This window comes from Thunnus albacares, chromosome 11 (genome assembly GCF_914725855.1).
Source record: "Thunnus albacares chromosome 11, fThuAlb1.1, whole genome shotgun sequence".
NCBI classification, from domain to species: domain Eukaryota; kingdom Metazoa; phylum Chordata; class Actinopteri; order Scombriformes; family Scombridae; genus Thunnus; species Thunnus albacares.
Window position 1 is genome coordinate 9,405,686 of NC_058116.1, and position 19,852 is coordinate 9,425,537.

At 38.1% G+C, this 19,852-nt stretch overlaps 1 protein-coding gene and 1 long non-coding RNA gene across 4 annotated transcripts in view; one reads left to right on the forward strand and one right to left on the reverse strand.

The window, feature by feature from the left end:
- itgbl1 (integrin, beta-like 1) overlaps window positions 1-19,226 on the reverse strand; it is a 46,625-nt gene extending 27,399 nt beyond the window's left edge. Inside the window, exons 1-5 of one of the 3 annotated variants that reach the window (XM_044365414.1) lie at window positions 18,987-19,226; window positions 13,834-14,036; window positions 6,047-6,193; window positions 4,689-4,811; window positions 2,089-2,229 (exon numbers count right to left, since the gene is read on the reverse strand). In XM_044365414.1, the coding sequence (XP_044221349.1) occupies window positions 2,089-2,229; window positions 4,689-4,811; window positions 6,047-6,193; window positions 13,834-14,036; window positions 18,987-19,078 (706 nt within the window). In that variant the 5' untranslated portion in view covers window positions 19,079-19,226. Of the gene's footprint in view, window positions 1-2,088; window positions 2,230-4,688; window positions 4,812-6,046; window positions 6,194-6,516; window positions 6,594-6,964; window positions 7,049-13,833; window positions 14,037-18,986 lie in introns of those variants that run through there. The other 2 variants (XM_044365415.1, XM_044365417.1) reach the window with 2 other exon arrangements.
- On the forward strand, window positions 3,023-13,778 carry LOC122991947. Its single transcript, XR_006405952.1, has 4 exons — window positions 3,023-3,238; window positions 6,038-6,106; window positions 8,325-8,368; window positions 13,530-13,778. It is a non-coding gene; the product is annotated as an uncharacterized LOC122991947 (long non-coding RNA).
- Window positions 19,227-19,852: the final 626 nt, after the last annotated feature.

The window sequence follows — 19,852 nt, forward strand, 5'->3', positions numbered from 1 at the left end:
CACATTTGTTGTTACAGTGATTCGAATCTTTGAGATCTTCTGTACATGCTGTACAGAGACTGTAAGAAAACAAAATGAAAACATGTATGGATTCATTTTCCACCATCCAACAATGTATCAAAACGGGATCAATAAAGGAATCATTAAAGAATGATAACAGCTACCTTTGACTGAATTGGAAAATTCTGTCAAGCCAATATAACAAGAAAAAAACTCCAAACAAAGCAAACTAATGTGTTCAGGTCAATTTTAGCAACACTAGTAACAACAAATATTTAGAAAATGACACAGGCTTCTTTTTAGTTGCAGTCATATTTCTTTTGTTCTTTTCTCTATTAACTCTTGGGATTGTCAGGCCTTTGTCTGCCCTTTTCTATACTAAAGAAGAGCACAATGGGCCACTAAACCATGAACACAGTCGATGGTTGTTCATGCTGGGTCCGCTGTGCACTTAACCATAAATTGCAGCTCGGCTGCGGTGGGGCACTGTCCGTGCAGCCTACCATTTAGCCCTACCACTTAGCCAGCCCTCAGCCAGTCCACTGTAATTAATTTCAGAGAGCTTTACTGAAATCCCACAGGATCACTTGAGCAAGGTTAGTGAAGCTTTTTCTCCGACTGCCTGTCTACCGAGCTCTGATGGCTTTCAGTGGAATTCACATGAGGATTTTTTAAAACAAGTCTATTCTCTTCGTTCTCTTTTTATGTATTTTTTAATGTATTATTCTCAGTTTCAAAGGTGGATGCCAAAGATGACTCTTTTTCTTCTATGATAGTTAGAAAAGAGAAGACACACTGAACTAATATTTCACACTTACTAAGAGACCACATACAGTACGTCAACTCTTTTCAGTCTTTTAGGGTTTTGTCTATGATGACTACATCCACTGCTAGCACACTGATTATTTCTGCTACTACTACTTACTTATATAACTAGCATTATAAGAGTGGGATATTTCAATTGGATCACACAAGTATTTGAAAAAAACATCTGGAGACAAGATAACAGATCTTCATGAGCATCTTTTCAGGAGAAAGAGAGGAACGACCACAACAAAGACACATTAAATGTGATAAGTAAACAGTGATTTCTAGTATGTAGCACAATGTCTGAGGCTATGACAAAACAAAACAAAATTTAAATCCAGATTAAGTATCCATTCTATTCATTTGTGTACTATCTTCCTTTGTTTCAGTTCTTCAGGGACAGTGTTTTTTCCTCATCTTATTATCCAAGATAACAGACAGGAAATACATTTCCATTATAGAATGTCTGTTTTCTGTATCCTAGCAACGCAATTGCTATGAAATTGTCAATGGTTGTGAGAAATCACTCCATATTTACTATATAGAGCGTTATATTTACTGTCTGCCATTTTATGTGAGTGTCAGAATTCTGTATGTAAATGTATTCACTATATAGTATAGTGCCCTCAAAAATTCCTCAATGGAATGAAAAAGTAGGATCCATTTCTGCCACAATGCAATGCATCACATTTTATGAATGTGAAAATTACCATTGGGAGACTCTATAGCTGACAGTGATGACGCGAAATGAGGATGGTTAGTACGTGTCCGAATTCTCAATTTACTGCTCACTGTTGTATAAACTATTGAGTGTCTAGGGAGCAGTGAATGATTGAATGAGGGAGTGATTTCGAATGCAGCCAATATGTTGGATTCTACTGGGATTTGAAATTTGAAAGGACAAACCTAGAAATGAGAAAAAGAGAGTACTACAGTTACAGCTAAAAAATGAGTTAATAAAGGATCCTTAATCACATATTTTTATGGGCTATATATTATTATGTATAATGTGTGGTCACTACCAAAAACACTTTTTCCTGACATAAAAATAACATAATGCCTGGTCATACTTATTATTTTGAAATTTTATATTCTCTGTATTTATTTATTTTTGTATATATTAAATTATTCGACATTTCATTAATATGTAATGTTAGTATCATATGTAAATCCTGATCAAATTAATTAATGAATTATCAAAACATAATAATTAAAAAATGTAATCCCACACAGTCATCAAGGCTGTACACTGTCTACTGGCTTTGAAGCGGGTAAACAGACCTCTGTTGCTGCAGATTTTGCCATCTGGAGATGTGCATCTCCGCTTGCTTTCCCATGGGCTGATGTCACACTGGAATTCACATTTGTCTCCATGCCAACCAGCAGCACAGTAACAGTTTCCACAGTAACACTGGCCATGGCCTGGAAGCAGATCAGAATGAACATGCAACAACTGATGAGTTCACCTCGGTCAGTGATTGACAGTCAAACAGATTTCTACTCATCCTCTTAGCCATTTAAATGTCAAGGTTTTAGTACTCTAAGAGATTAGTGTATATTTGATGCAAATGTTGACATTGTTATATATTTGTTAACCCTTATCAGAAAAAATATTTTTCAAACTCATATTTTCTTAAATCAAAATTCCATATTATGTAAATTAAAAAAAACATTTTAACTTTATTTAATTGTCATTATTTGAGAATTGCAAAACAAATGAAGACAACCGATGTATTTCCCACAAAGGCCTAAACTCCATATCTTGTTTTTCAAAATAAAATGATAAATGGCTAATTAACATTGACAAGCAGACATTGGAAAAAACCTGTGGGGTGTGCAGGGATGAGTAACATCATCAAATGGCATGACAGGTCGACCTACAATTATCGTCCAATTAACCTTAATGGACACATGGTGAACTTGAACCAACAACAAACTGACACTGTTCAGGAAATTTGATTGTTTGCTGTCTTACCAGTTAGATTAGAAGATATGAATTTCATTTTTGTACCTCCAATATAGAGGTGGGAGTGTGTTTAGCCAAGAACAGAGCATGGAAGCAGAGAAAACAACCAGCTTGACACCACTAGGTACTACACAGTTGCCCAAACTATGTATGTGTTTAACACATGCAAAACTACAAAATGACACACTGTGGCTTACAAAGACATTAACTTATGCATCAGAGCTAATTCTTGAACAAGAGCTGGGTATCCAGCTGCAGTGGTAGTATCTCAGGATCCCGTCTTGTCCTGTTAAATTTCTGGCTTCACCATTTTCATAACTGAAAAAAAGTCCGGTCACGTCCAGTCAGTGGCTAGTTCACTTGAAACTTTTTTTTCCCGCTACAGTCTTTGTGCTAAGCTAGGCAACATCTAACAGAGTTGGCTAGGACGTCACACCTGCTAATAGGAAATCCATCATGAAGTTTGTGAGTAAAGTTCTTCTTAAGTTAATTACTAAGTTAACTCTCAAACTAGTGATTTACTAAATCAGGTTGCACAATTAAAACATACGAAATGTCTCATCTAGTAAACACTTTAGTAAGTTGGTTACTAGGAAACACCTGTAGTGCCATCCAATAAGAAGCAACCAACTATGCAAACAGGAAATCACTGTAGCGTCACAAGGGTAAATGCTAGATTTGATGGGCCAGAGAGATGAACACTTGCCTCTGAACCTTAGGGTTAGGAGGTTTAGGTTAGTGTACAAATCTCTCAAGAGTTTCACAAATTGCCCCTCCAGCATATCCAATCTAGCACCAACCTGTCACAAGCTGTAATATAACCTCCAAAAATAAGTTTTAGGGGCAAAAAAGATATAATAAACTTAACCGCCAATCCTTTGTGAATGTACGTATCATACCTGGATAAATATGTGTGTTTATAAATAGTAGGCTAGCTTTCATGCAGTTTACAGTGAGAGGGGATTAGCCTATATGATTATGCTAGCCTAACTGCCATCATTGTTGTAATTTGAGGTATATTATGTTTGTTTTTGTTTTTTCTTTTCAGTGAAATTTAATGTAAAGTGTCATGTCAGATATGTTGACTATATTCGATATTACCTCTTGTACTCTAAAATCCAATGAGGTTGTATACTAGCTAGCTAACGTTAGTTTGTAGTTGGTTCTTTCAGCTAGCTTACACAACAGTTACACCTGACCAGTTAGTAGGTGTCACTATTTAAGTAACAACTAATCTTTGCATAAGAACTAGATTGTATGGTGCAACCGGTTTTCATTGAGTGTTATAGGTGGTCCAGCCAGCTGCTGATGAATTGACTGTTTGCTAAGCTCCCTGCTGTTTCACCTCTGTATGCAGAAACTGTATGTAGAAACTCTACATTTGTGATAATTTTTGAAAAAAAAGGTTGCTTTATTTCAGAAATAATTTGACTAAAACAAGCCTCAAATTTCAGCAGCTGAAATTAACAGATTTTATCAGCTGTAGCAAGCTAGCTTATCAATAGAAGTTAGTGAAACTCCTTCTCTGGCTGACTTCTTAATGCCTCCAGCTAACTTGTTCGAAAATAAGAACTCTGCAAAATATAATTGACAGCTACTTGCACTATATCATGCTAACTCAGTGCTGTGTAATGACTGGACAAGTTCAGAGGAGAGTTTCAGCAAAGGTCAATGGTGTTCTCTAACTCTCAGTAAGACAGCAAATGAACAAATTCTGACAGTATTCCCTTAATATAGTCATTCAAACAGATGATTACTCCAGTTGGTGCCATACAGCAGCTAACACATGGCACAAGGAATAGGTCAAGAGAGAGTGAAAAGGATGAACAGTCTTTGAATAACCCATATTAAACTATGATGTGTGTTCTGTTTTGGGGGAAGAGTGAGGGGCTGAGACAGGGTCTGGAAGGCATACCTCCACACACCTCTCCAGTGTCCTCATCAAGACACTCGCTGTCGTCACACTCACAAAAACGTCCCGTCACCAGGCCCCTGTTGTCCTTATTGTCACACATGCAGCTGCCACAGTGGCAAGTGCCTATTAAAGATAACAGCTTTAGTCACAGTTTAAGCTTATTTACATATACATTATATTTGTGTGTCTGTGTACATAGTATGTTGTTGTTTGTGCATGTGTGTATGTTTTGATGCAATGCACTTTAGGTGAAAGAACCCAGCTGGTTTGCAGATGTGCACTGGAGGCACTGTCTGTGCATCATGTGTCACAGATTGGTGTCTGACTAGTGAAGGTTGTAGAGGTGTTTTTGTGTGTGAGTAGGTGTGTGCTGGAACTTTCTAAATGATGCACTATAGGGACAGAAGGCTAGACAACTACATGCTGTGAATAAATTTGCATTCATTTACACTCAACAGGCCACATACTGTATAGTACATGCTTTCAGACACACACACACACACACACACACACACACACACACACACAAATATACATTTATCCATCATTTAGCATGAGGCATCATGGGCCAGTGGTGAGGTTAAGCCCAGGTGGGTGATGGGCTGTCAGTGTGTGGAAAACAACCTCAGTCCAGACGTCACCTCACAGTGTGCATCTCCGGTGTGCCAGTGCTTAATCATGTGTCCACAGCCATAAACTGGGACTGTGAGCATCAAAAAAGCTTTGGTCTGTTAGTACAAGTATCTGCCCTTACTGAAGTTAATATTTCTTACTTTCCAAGGGGGCATGCTTCATCAGGGGTTTATAAATTGTAACTACTGGGTTTATCAATTTTAATTAATTGATTTTTTAAATGACTTATAGGCCAGTAATAAGCCATTAAGGAGGACAAACTCCAAACATTTGAACATTCAAACTTGACTTGATGGTTTATCAGAAAATGAGTAAGGAAGTTTTTGATTTTATAATGTAGTTATATACAATGATTCATCAAGCCTTCAGTTTTAAATGGGAAAAGTGAAGAACTGAAGAGAGTGGTAAAAACCTGTTAATCTAGAATTTCTTTATTAATGGATTATTACGGTTACTTAAGCATTAAGACATGATTTATTGTGAATACTGTACAACCATTAACTATGACAAAAAAAATAAAAGCTTCAGAAAATGGTATCAAAATATGAATGTTATATGACTGTTATATGTACTGTATATTTTGTACATATGTGTTTGTAAAAATGCAATGCAGACATGGATGCAGGTTGTTTTTTTGATGTAGGTTTATCTTAACGCTCAAGTGTTTTTTGTGCAACTCAGACTCATTGTGTGTGTGTGTGTGTGTGCGTGTGTAGTTGCAGTACCTCTGTTGGAGCAGACCACCCCCTGCGGGTTTTTGCAGAGCTCTTTGCTTTTCTTGTTGGGTAGGTTACACTCCTCCTGGAACTGGCAGGCATCTCCGAACCAGCCTTCATCACACTCGCACATCCCACAGTCACAGTAGCCGCGGTCTGATAGGGAAACACAACACACCACATGCTGTTTATCACTGTTGAAAATCATACTCATTCAAATCGCTCTGTGAACACCACAATACATGAGTGTTAAACGGATATCGTGGCTTTGCACTACTACCAATGTGCTCCCAAGTGATTCTGTTTTAATGAATGTCATAATGAGACACCATACATTTCCTTTGAGATGCATACATGTACACATGGTAAGCAAGCAGGCAGTATCATGTTTCCCTGAAGTCTATTTGCAGTACAACCATGTTACAAAATTTCAAGATGATATACTAGCTTCCTCATCAATCACTCAGTCTGAGCGTTACCTTGTTCAGTGTTCAGAGGCCCTTCACAGGCAGTTCGGCTACACTATTTCTCATCATTCTGCAGGCCGTAGTGAGCAATATGAAAAACAGAAGGAATCACATGATGCAAATGAAGGCTGCTGACAAGTTATTATAAATGTTGCGTCCATTGCATTTAGCAACAAGGGGCCTTGTATGTCACATTCAATCATTCTCCTGACTCGTTCATCATGTAAATGTGGTGTCCTTTTCAAGGGCTATCCATCAGTCATTAACAACAGGCAAGTCCCCTGTCTATCCTCATTATCGATAGGTCTCAGGGGACACTTGGGAACAGGTTCAAGGAAAAGAAGAACATGGGAAGTGCACTTTGAAGAATGTGCTACAGAGACCATACAATTATGGGAATAAACTGATCTAAACAATACGAAACACAAAGCTCAAACTTTTAAATAATTGTTACACAAACTGTCAAAAAGTAGTCTGCTCTCTTGCTGGCTTTCTACACAATGCAGTTATCATTATGAATCCCACTGTGACAGTAGGAACTGCACTACTGAACAAATATAAAGTTATTTCAAAAAATAACACAAAGTTCCAAATTCTATATTATTGCTATGTCACTATATAGGCTGGAAATAATCCCGTAAAGCCATGGGTGCACTGTATTCTCTTACTTGCTGTCTACACTAGATTTGTTTTCTAATCCAGAATTACTCTGCCTCTTTGGGTACTGAGGCTGTCAAACTGTTCATATCGCATGTTGATGTGCAAAAACATGTCCATTACAACCAAAGTTTTTGTCCCAGTTACTTGGTTTTTGAATCATTAAGACCACATAAATATATCTACTGTAGACCACACAACTGTGGACATTTGTCAATAGACACAAGATAGGCACAGGCACAATCTAAATAATTTTAAAGGTGTGGATACTCCTTTTTGGATTTATCATTTAATCTTCCAGATGGGAACTACCACACAATAGCTGTAAAACAGAACTGAATTAAACTCTCTCCAATTTAATTCAGCAGAATATTACAAAGTCACTGTCACCCACTAGCCCCCATTAATCTCTGCTTGACAATCATTCTGACATATAAAATGGCCCCTCTTTGTCTGCAAGGCGAAAGTTTAAGTGTGTGGGAAGGTGCCTGTCTTGTCGACAGTTTATCTTTCCTGGGCAGTAATTCTCTGTGGCTTGGGGGTGTCAGAGTTCTTCCCACGCGCATCTGTCGGACACACACACACCCAGCCAATCCGGTCCCGAACAATGCCCAGATACAACCAATAAGGGGCCGGAGAGATGGTGCATCTGTGCCAGCATCAGTGCCTGTAATAACAGGTGATGTAGCGTTACCATGATTAACTGCTGTTAAGGAAAGGATGGTGACTCATACAGCAAACTAATTTCAGGTTTAGAATTTAACTTGCCTCTGCAAAGAAAATATAAATACTGAGAGGGAGATAAACAAGGTGATACGTTTTTATGGATCACAATAATAATTCAGCAATCTTAAGCAACTGTTTGGTTAACTACATTTACCAAAAGTAATTCTATATTCGAGGCAATGTCAGTGCCATTCTGAGAAATCAATTTAGTTTCAATTTTGAGCAAAACTATACATTACATATTGCAAATCTAAAAGCTCATATTGTCTCTGTGCTAATTTCTTCTTAATTTCTTGCAGTTGATTTTTTCTCACCAAATGACATTTCCCCACTTACTTTGTTTAGATCATGTTCACCAAAACATGATACTCATTTCAGTGAGTAATTATTCCTCCTTGCTTTCCTCTCCCTGTGGGTTGTGGAGCGTGAAACGACAGCACGTCATGTTCTGTGGAAAAGATCTAGGAGACACCTGTCTCAGGTAATAACTCATTCGCTGTGTGCACAGCCTTCAGAACGAGGTACTCCTGTTTTCATCCTTCCAGTTTTTATAATTCTCTGTACTGTAGGCATTCAATTCTCAACTTTTGTAACTTCATCATATCTTTGCAATACCACTAAAACATTTTTAAAACCTACTGGAGGCATGACCATAGCATTGTACAAGCACTTATTCCTGCAGCATGAAGTCTCGGGAGCTCTAATGAGTCCCAATCAAAATTGCCTTTTACTAGTAGACTTGGACAGACCTAAGTGGCTTTTTCTCCTTGCAGCCCACACTGGAATCATTAGGTGACTCACCACACAGCCACATAGTCCAGCAGAGCTCAGAATATCTAAGAGCATCAAAATATGTACTAGAACAAAAATAAATTGAGCAATTTAATGGACTGTAATGGCTCAGAGACTTCATTCCACTGTGTGTCCCTATTTTCTGTTGTTTTTTTCTCTCTCTCTTTGGGAAATCAACAGAAATTATGTATAAAATCTATTAGCCACTTTGGGAAGTCATCACCATTAGAGAGTTGTTCTCTCATGATTAGTTTATATTATCTGTCTATAATGTGTGTATATTGGAAGCTACTGCAAAGCTTATGTAATACTGACAGAAAGTGCATCTGGAGAAGTTTGATTTGGAACAGCACTGGCCAATTGACTTCTTACTGTATGTGCTGCTGACATAACATCCCCTTGAGTGGGATAGTCTCTGGCTCTGGCAGGGGGCACAGAGGCTGGGGGATAAGCCAGCAAAAGAACAGAGGGTCTGAAAACCCATTGCCTGAGAGAGAGAGAGAGGGGGAGAGAGAGAGTGGTAGTGAGGCTAAAATGTGTTCTGACAGAACCCCAACCATCCATCAGGGGGAAAAGAGTTTTCGCTTTCATGCTTGCACCTCCCCATTTCAACTGCTCCTTTGAGATAGGGTGAGAACGACACGCATATGATAAAGTCTGCCAGAATCATAAAGTTACAGATTGTTCTGGATTGCAGACGTACTTGGCTTTCTGACTCAGTCCACATCAGTGGCTAGGGAGGTGGTAGCTGTTACCACAGATGCTGAAAGAACTGTTGACCCCTGCTTGATGAAACATTTTATGTGTTATTAAGGTGTTGTTATATCAAGAATCTGTGATGAAGACAAATTAAAAAAAAATAAATCATTCTAGTCCAATAAAGAGAATGATTACTCACTAAGGGGTTTAGTCTTGATATAATAGTCTAATGCTACTCAATATTGTGGCATTAGACTGTATTGTAGCATTAGACTACATTGTAACAGTAATTACTAACAAGTTGATTATACAGTGTTTTTTTTCATTTGAGACAATGCTAGCCTGCAGCACCCTGGGCCACCCTCTGTGTTTCTAACAATGGAAAAAGACCATAAATCGCAGAGTCTGTCTGAATGCACACCAGAGGAAAACACTTTTCTCAGTTCAGCACAGACATAGAGAAAGAGAAAGAGAGTCAGAAAGAGATTTCACGTGGCTCATGAAGGAAAAAAAAGAGGAAAGGCTGTGAAAGGCAAAACGGAAACATTGCCACGTTGAGCCTTATCTTTGAAAACGAGGGAGTTATTGCAGAAATCACATAAATATAGAATAGCTGTAAACATTGAAAAATATTGTTGAATACTTGGAAACTTCAACTTCAAACTTCAACTTCATAAGTTAACAGAGATTTTTCTCATACACTGTAGCTCATGTTTTTAAATGGGGTAGCGGAGACAGAGCAGGAACAAATAAACACAAACAGAGGGCAGTTGGTGAACAGATGTTAGTCCAGGTCATCATCGCATTGTTCTGCTGCAATATGGGATGTGCCAGAGTAAAAAACATGAATGAGCACCAGTGTTTTGAGTAAATCTCACAAAATCAACACTTTAGGTCTGTTACAAATAAGTTCTATTAGATTGTGATAGCATGGATGTTATTTTCAGTCTTATCATGGAACATATGGAACAAATAATGCACAGTGGTACTAGAAATTTGTCTGAAGTAGTGTGCTATGGCACTGGCCATAGTATAAAGAAATGAACAATGTATAAATGTTCAGAATGTTTTTTGCCAATCTGCCAACCAGTCCATTCATAGCACCACCTTGCAGTAGTTTCACCATGCATGCGATACATTAATGATGTGGGAGGAGCAGCTGCTGGTTTCAGAAGTATACTGTACTTTACCAGGCTAAATTCTCATCAGAAAGGTTAATGATATCCTTAATGTTCCTTAACATAGCCTGAATATTGTATACTATAAGTGGTATTGGTAACTGTATAAATTGAGATATATCTACAGGATCACAAAAATGCACCAAAAAAATGTTTAGAAGAGGATTATGCCTGCAGCTGTTATTCCAGGGAAAATAGTGTAATAGATAATATCAACATAATATGCTGTTTTGCTCAGAATAAAATATGTATACTCTCCTAATCATACCTAAAGACAACAGTGATATTTCAGTGCATGAATTAATGCCATATGTTTCCATAATACCTCCAGCCCAGCTTTGATAGGGCAAGAACACACGGGGGTACTCTATATACTGTATACATAGACAAGCACACAAGTACATAAATTTAGAGCTTCTACTTCAACTGACATGCATATCTTTTGAAACCCACACAATAAAAGGAAAGACCATGCAAGCCTAACAAAAAAGACCAATAACTCATTTCAAACTGAAGGCATTCTTGCTCTGTCTTAGAAGTACAATTGACTATGCAGCCCTACACAGTTTAAGCAACAACAAAAAAAAGAACTTAAAACTATTTCACCTGGTCCTCCTTCAACAGTACAATAGACAACAACACTGACAACAACATTTCAACATAGATTTTAAAAATGTTGCTACCAGACATAATTTTTTTTTAAATCTATCATCCCCAGTTTCTTTATCTTAACTTGTTGGTGTGTTTGAAAAGATGCGAATTAGTGTGTTTGCCTGATGAATGAATGAATGCCATCCAAGGTAAAAGAACATCTCAATGCCAGAAAATCAAATTTTTTTGGAAAGGAAAAACACACAGTTTATCCTTAAGGAGAAAATCGATTGGATCTTATCAGTGGGCAGTTGTGAGAGGCAGAGATAAGGGAGCCGTGGGGAGAAAAATTGGCTGCCGATCTTAGACAGCAGACCATGCACACTGCATGGGCCATTGAGCAATGGGGGAGGGGAGGTTTATTCTTTTCAATATGCTTTGAATATAATTGCTGGACCTATATGCATGTGGTTGTGTCAGTATGTGGCTGGTTGTGCATATTTGTGTGTGCACATGAGTACTACACTATGAGAATGAGCCTGATCATACGTGTGTGTGTGTACATGTGTAGAGTGTGTGTCTGGGTGTGAAAACCCATCCCTCCTCTGATGCATCTAGGTTCCATTTGCAGTCTGTGTACCAGTGAGTGAAACTCCATTATCAGGCTGAAGCAGGGCCTTCTCGCTCCAGACTGCTGAACCATAATGAGCTCCTCACAGCAGCCAACTTGTCTGCCCAAATAAATCACTCTGCCCATCACGTGCACACACACACACACACACACACACACACACACACACACACACACACACACACACACACACACATGCACGCATATCTCCATTAAACCTGTTCTCAATGCACACATATCTCCATTAAACCCTGACACTCAGAGCCCAATGATCACAGAGCACACCAAACAAAAAGATGAGGATTATTTTCTCTTATACATCAACATACAGGCAAAGTATGTCTTACAAGTCTTGGTAACTGGTTGCAACCAGTCCTCTTTTACGTGTGTTTATGCTCTACAAAATTTTTGTTTACCAGGTGCATCTAGCTAAAACTAATGCAGTGCAGCCCTGTATAATTCTACCTTTGTGAGAGTGAGAGAATATCCAGCTTTTGTTGAAACTGTTTCAGGGAGGTGTTGATTCAGCTTTATGGTTCTGTAGTGCTGTTAAATTGTATCACGTTGTACTGAGAAGTGTTTCTTTGGGTTGGTTCGCCCCATGTATACCAAAGAAGTTAGACTAAATAATAACAGGCTGTCAACACAACATTGATATATTATTACCTTATAAAGTTGTTATTGCAAATGTGCAAACAGTCACTTATTTACACATCAAGCAGACATGTTACAACTTTAGTATTTATTTGGAGTTGTTTCTGGTCAACTGATAAATGTAAGTGCAATATTCAATCTTCTTTTAGCTCTGTTTTGAAAATGGTGGAGAGAGATTCAAAGTATTTTATAATTGTAGAAATATCTGCTCCACTATGTTCACCAGCCAGTCACTAAATTAGTCTGCCTGCTGTTTGGTGCTGGGTAGGTAGCGTACAATGGGTTTATCAAAACTTGTCCTGCTAAAAACAGCTGTCTGCTGCAGCCTAGAGTGACACTGATGAGAGCAGTGAGAGTGAACCAAAACACTGCAGTTGCAGGCTGTAAAATCAAAGCAATGAGCTAAAGAAGAATTTGATGCAGAATTTAATGATTATTCTTGTAGGTTTGTCACTATGAGCTTTCACATTAGTAATTTGATTGATTGTTAATATAAAAATATTGATTATAGCAGCTTCAACAAAAATAGCATCACTATAAAGTTAAATCGTCATCTAAAAACCTTCAAGGAGGTAGGATTTAATGCAGGGCAGGGCTGTTGTATTACACTTTTAGTTTGCTATTATTATTACTATTACTTATTACTATTACTATAACAAAAAACCTAATAAATTAGCAACAGAGTTCATTTTGAAAAATGAATGTACAGAGTGGAGAATATTTCATAAGGCAACTTGTTCTTGAGTGTGGATGCGCTCTCAAGTGTTGTAAAATTCCAGGCAACAAGCTAAGTTCAAAGCCTCCTAACAAAAGCTAATGCATGTGTGAAGCAACCAGCTGTCTACTACCAAGGAAATTCTTTGAAGTACTGCCATGGTGATATGAGCTCTCAAAGACAAAGCACTGCACCCCTCTCAATGGGCAATAAAAAAAAGAAAAAAAAAAGATGAAACCAAAATACTCTAAATCCACTCCAGGTCTGTGAAATACATGGTTGCCCAGATGAAATCATAAAAAAATGAATGTTATATTGAAAGCATTAAAAGAAAATCTAGGTTTCTGGATGGCACCATTAAGTTCTCTGTTTTCTTTTCCAGCACCTGGCTGAAACAGACCCTAGACCTCAGCTGGAGAGTCTATTTGCCAAGCTTCTCTGAGGAGATCTGCTGCTTCACTTACTGACCCATCACTAACAACCATACCCAAGTTGTTTAAAATATGTGGAGCCATGTGCTGCATAACCCCAAAGTCATGTGATAGACACAAACGTGGACAGCCAAACTTTTAGAGGACAATACACAAATAAAAGAACAGACAGCAGTGTTATAACATGTTTGATTCCTCATTGTAACACCAAACGATCTGATTTTGTTGTATATGTCATTCTATCATTCTACGCACCGTTACAAATTTTCCCATTGTGTGTGGCACAGACCCAGTCGTGGCACTCGCAGCTTGGCCCATAGAATTTCCCTGGATCTGGGGCCTGGCAGATGCAGATGCCGCAGTCACACTTGCCCCTCCCACTGCAGATCTTGCCATCAAGTGTCCGGCAGCGGCGCAGGGATGACTCTGTGGATAGTTTACACACACCACCCACCTGGCTGGTAAAAAGAAAAAAGAGTGAGTTGTAATGCAGCTTTGGAATGTACTAAGGGTCAAATACGCTGTGCCTTTTCAAAGAAAATAAGCTCAGATGTGCCAGGAATGTCTCCCTTCATACATCAAAAAGAACCTGTTCAGGGTGTTTGGTATTTATAGTATTTTTAGTATGAGTGCAGAAATATCATTCACATACAGGTTTGGGCATCAGAAGGATAATTAATTTAAACTTCTTTTTCTATTTGTTGGCATTGCACATGAAGGAAAAAAGTTCAATATGGAGAATAGTGGGAAAAACTTCTCAGAGCATGGCTAGACTGTTTTGGTTTATACTAAGAAAAAACAAAATGTCTTGGAATTACAAAAACAGAGTGTGAAGAAATCAAATAGCAGACAATCACCATCACCTTTCATTGAGTACAGTCCAGCTGCTGTTGCTGAGCTTTGTTTTTACTCCATGGGGTTTCTCAGTGAGATTTGTTTCATTTGGATGATGTCTGACATTCTTTTTCTATTCCTGCCCTCTCTTCATAAGGGGCAGCTGTCCGGTTTGAGAACAGTAGACACATTTCAAACAACCAACAGATCAAGTGTTCTGGTCACTCCCATTAAATTAAATAAAGAGTGTGTGTATGTGTGCCATGTGTCATGGGGAGGTTATACAAATTCCATTTCACACAGGCTTCACCCACTGATTGTCTTTTTAGGCTTAATCACACTTGTCTGCAGAGCAGCGCACTGAATTTTAACAACTTGCTAATCAGAATGATGGTTCTTTCTCATGACAAGCCAACCTTCTGTGGTCAAGCATGAGACCTTGTCTCTGCCCTCCACTATTTTGTGCTGCCCCTCTTGCTCCAGCCTCACCTGATGCCCATCAGGAATGTTACATCTGCTATGAGCTTGGAATGCTGCAGTCAGGGTTGTTTGATCTGCAGGGTACTTCCCTTGATTGAGCCTGAGCAAGGCTGGGACTTCATCATGATGAGAGTAATGCAATCCAGAAGATGGCAAGGACAATGCACAATGAAGGTGGGGATCCTCCCATCTCAAGCTTCACTATCTCACTTACTGCCCCAGATCAATTTAACCAAAATCAGTGCAGGTGTGGAAAGTGAAATACATTTATTCAAGTACTGTACTTAATTTTGAGGTATTTGTACTTTACTTGAGTATTTCCATTTTGTGCAACTTTATAGTTCCACTCCACTACATTTCAGAGGGAAATATTGTACTTTCTACTCCACTACATTTATTTGACAGCTTTAGTTACTAGTTATTTTTTAGATGAGGATTTGAAACACAATACATGGTTAAAGATAAAACCAGTGGTTTCAAACCTTTATGGCTTTTGACATCTTACAAAGAGTAGTGTGTAGTTGTGGTCACATTTCAGATGTCTATGAGTTGTTAACAGCTCCACCAAATATTGATTTTACCCTCTAAACTTCTCACATGGTTTAATTTCAAAAAACTTTCAAATGATCCAACATTTCACCAAAAATCAAAGATTAGAGAAAAATTCCAAAAACCAAAAACAGATTTGTGTATCAGAACTTTGTTTTTTCTTCTTTCCTCTCCCATTAATCATCTCACGACCCCTCAGATTTATCTGGTGACCCTTTGGAGGGGCCTGACCCCTTGGTTGGGAACCACTGGACTAAACTAGCTAACTGTATATAAAGTAGTTGAAACTAGCTCCACCTCCAGCAGCTACAGCAGTAACATAATAATGATGTCATATATAATAATATATCAGTCAGGGACCAAACCACTACTTTTACTGCAATTTAGTGCAATTTAGCAAAATACATTTTGTTGCTAATACTTATGTGCTTTTACTTAAGTAGGCTTTTACTTGTAATCGAGTATTTTTAAATTGCTGTATTGGTGCTTTCATCTAAGTAAAGGATCTGAATACTTCTTCTACCACCTCTGCATCAGTGCTTGATAACCCAGAATCAGGGAGTATGGCAGTATCAATTCTTCCACATTACAAGCCTGGAATCTCTTCTGCTTTTGGTACTGGGAGCCTCGTCTAACGGGAAGTTAAGCTAAGAAAATAGGGCATATTAATTGCTGAGGGCCTGATTAACTGCTGATGCTGATGGAGTCAGAAAACAAATTTACATTTTGGTGGCAATTTCAACTCTATTTTAATGGGTGTGTAACTATGTCTGATGAGACAACTGATAGGCTGTCTTCTTTGGCCACTTGTTTCAAAAAATTGGCCAGTTAAACATGGACAAGTAATGGGTGCACCACAACATCCTAAACAAGATCTGAGCATACTAGCATTTTCTCTAGCACTGACGTTTCACAAATAATATTTAGTCTCAAAATCCTTATCTGCAGTGGGTGAGGCAATAGAGTCCAACTGTGTTCCTATCAGTCCCCCAGTAAGTCCTTCTTATACTGTATGTCTCACGGCTCTATCAAAGAAACCATTTGAACTCATTGAGAAGACTCAGTGGCATTGCCCTTAGCAATGTAAATGAGTGATTTGTCCTCCCTATTGGTTCAAAAGAGTTGTTTGCTCATTCAAGGAGATAAAAACGGTGGTATCCAATCCATCATTTGTTGGCTCTTGTCGTTGATGCCACACTGAAGAGGGCTGAATGGAATCAGTATCCAACAAAAATGTTGATGGCATTGAAAATACTGGACAGCTATACTGGAAATACCTACACCTTATGTAGGTGGAGGCATCGTCAACATTATCAACATCAGTGGATGAGTGAAAATTGATTGAAATCAATATCAAAATATGAAAGATTTTAATTATTGGACTTAACCATGCACTGCATATGTACTCCCTTCTAGTAAACCTAGTGCCTCCAAACAAAAATGTTACTATTGAGTAACAAGCCTTATTGTATTGTAATGTATTGTATTGTGGGAAAAATTATAGAATACAGAAAAGATATTAGCCTGTTAGCCTAGCTACATGCTTACATCAACAACAACAATCAAACAACAATCCTATCTGCCAGCAGAATGGAATAAAATTATAGAATAGCAGGCACAATGTGTCAGTATCATCAGTAAGCAACCTATTATTAGGGCTGACCGTAAAGACCTAAAAGCTGACAAAGTCCAACTAATGCTGTCTAGCAACTTCAGTAAAAAACTGCTTAGTTCTGCTTGATGAATTATGAAAAACACTTCATTGGAACATAACACAAAGACTTCAGATACAGTAATAGCCATCTGAACACCAAAATGTATGATTCTGTGACTGCATAAGAAAAAAAAACTGGTCAGTGTCCCTAATCCAAAAATCATCATGGGAAGACATTGCAAACAATTTTCACACAACTGAATCTGACTAAACAGCCTGTGATATGCTTAAAATGCAAATTGAGAAAATCTTTGACTAAAGTTGAAACTGGTACTGTAATATAGTATTATGCTATACACTGGTACTATTAGAAATTACATGAAGTATCAGAGAAGCAAGGATACATATTGTTCCTATCCACTGTTTTATCCATTTTTTTTTTAATCTTTAAAAGCATGTAATTAGCCTTATTTTCAGTTCCTGTTCTGAGGGTGGCTTAGTTGAGTAACATGTTCAGTTACTTCAACAATATTTTGTTAAATAAAAAATATGTGTTCACTGTTTTAGAGCCTTTTTTGTAATGGCTGTGTAAGGGAAAATGTCTCTGTCATTGCACAGCCTGGTGCTGCTCCTTGGGGCTTGTTTTGTCCCTTCAGCTGTAGGGCCCATTAGAGGGCAAAGCCAGTGTGTAGATAAATAAAGGTTATGTATTGTAACCCTATTGTAGTGTAGAGTAAAGATAGATGGGTCCAACCTGACTTGCTGATGTTGTGGATATCGAGTGGGTCAAATATTGTAAGTACATTGGCCAATCCAACAGAACCTACTGGAGGACTTTGCCTGTGTTCTTAGAAATGAGGTTACAATGCATAACCTTCATTATTGAGTGTTTCACACCTACCATTTTTCTCACTGTCAGTTTGTTGTGATGATATAACTGGCAACAAAAAAGGTGGAAATTATTTGGATATGTATAGGGAAAACAGAGGAAAACACTGTAATCACCTGGATTCTCAGGCGCTGATGCTTACTGTGTTTGAGTATGTGTGGGTTTGCCACTGCTGTCCAATAAATACTACTGTACAGTACAGTATGTCATACACTGTCATGGTGCACCTGCTTGGAGTAAACACCTCCTCTGCAGCTGTGTTAAGCTTGAATCATATGGCAACATTCTGCTGGCTGGGGATCCACTGTACAGTAAAAGGCCAAGGAAACCAGAAATGAATCTTTCTCCTTCATATTTAAGCCAATTTCAACAAAAAGTGTAATTTATGTTCTGCAGCATTAGCGGCAAAAGTCAATATTCATGATTTTATAATAAAGCAAAAAACAAGTATATAATACAAGAGGTTACTAATTGCAATTTTGCATAAATGTTGCGTTGACACATGTGAGGTTTGGGGATTTCCTTCTTTATTTCAATATTGTTCATGGCTACAAATGATTGCTCAGTAAACACTTTTGAAAAACATAATCCTCCCCTCCAGCCAAAATGTTACTCAAGCTTCCTTCCTATGACCTCGAAAGCTGTTATAACATTGTATCGATAGGGAATAGTGGTAATTTATGAGGTGTCCAAATGGAAATAAATCAATGCCCTTCAGTTTTAAAAAGAGTGCTCTGCAACTTTAAATAATAAACTGAGCAGCAGACTTCTAGGATTTTATGACTTGGCACGCAGCATTATGACAGGCAAGTAAAGTAGCATAAAGAAACTGCACAAAAAACTTCAAGTGCAAACTACATGTATAGGCACTCCTAAACTTTCTCACATTGCACTCTCCAAATGCTGTCTTTGTCAGCAAAACTCTGCACCTCCCTCTTCCTTTTTACTCTCTAGGCTCACCCCAAAATAAACAAGAAAAAACAAAGCTATGTGGAAACTCACCTCACCGATTGTAACAAAGTGTCCTCCACGGAAGAGAGCAGAATCAGAAACAACGGCACTAACATGGACTGTACCAAAACCTCAGTGTGCATGTTTAAATCCCACAGAAACCTGAAGTAAAGTAGCTTGAAGGAATTTCCCAGTCTTTCTCTCCTTAAACAGACAGGACAGGAAGAGAGAGTGAGAGGGAAAGAAAATGAGAGAGGGAGAGAAAGAGCAGCAGGCTGGCCTGAACTAGCTCAATCCCTTCAGAGGCCAACAGTCTTCTCTATACAAGTGCCTTTGATTAGTCTTGACTCTCAGACAGTCTTGGGCAAGAGCTGGAGTGGGGAAAACTGCCAAAATGAAAAGTCACCAGTTTGAGATGTAATTAGAAGCAGACTGTTTTTTTTAAATTTTTTGTTTCAGTTTTTTTCCTTCCTTTACCAGATGATCTCTCTATGGTGGAGTAGTTGTTTCTTTCCTTTTAATGTTAATAATAAACAAGAAACAAAATCAATACCTTACCCTAATAGGCCTTTTTCATGGAGGACATTTTGACATGTCACAGTAGGAAAAGCACAGGTGTAAATAATAATCTATCTGCTTAAGTTTCAGGGTCCTGGTAGTGTATGCTGGCTCACTGTAATACTAGAACACTTGAATGGAACAGCGTTGTTGTTAATATTATTGGTAACACCTGTGCTTTTCCTACTATGACAAGTTAAAATATCTGCTGTGAAATAGGCTAATATGTAACAACAACAAACAATGGAGAATCAAGAGTTCTCAAAACAATACTGCAGGAATAATGAAACACATTTTGAGTCTGATCTAATAGATCTAATATAATTTCAAACAAAGTTGAATGTACAAATTCAATTCAG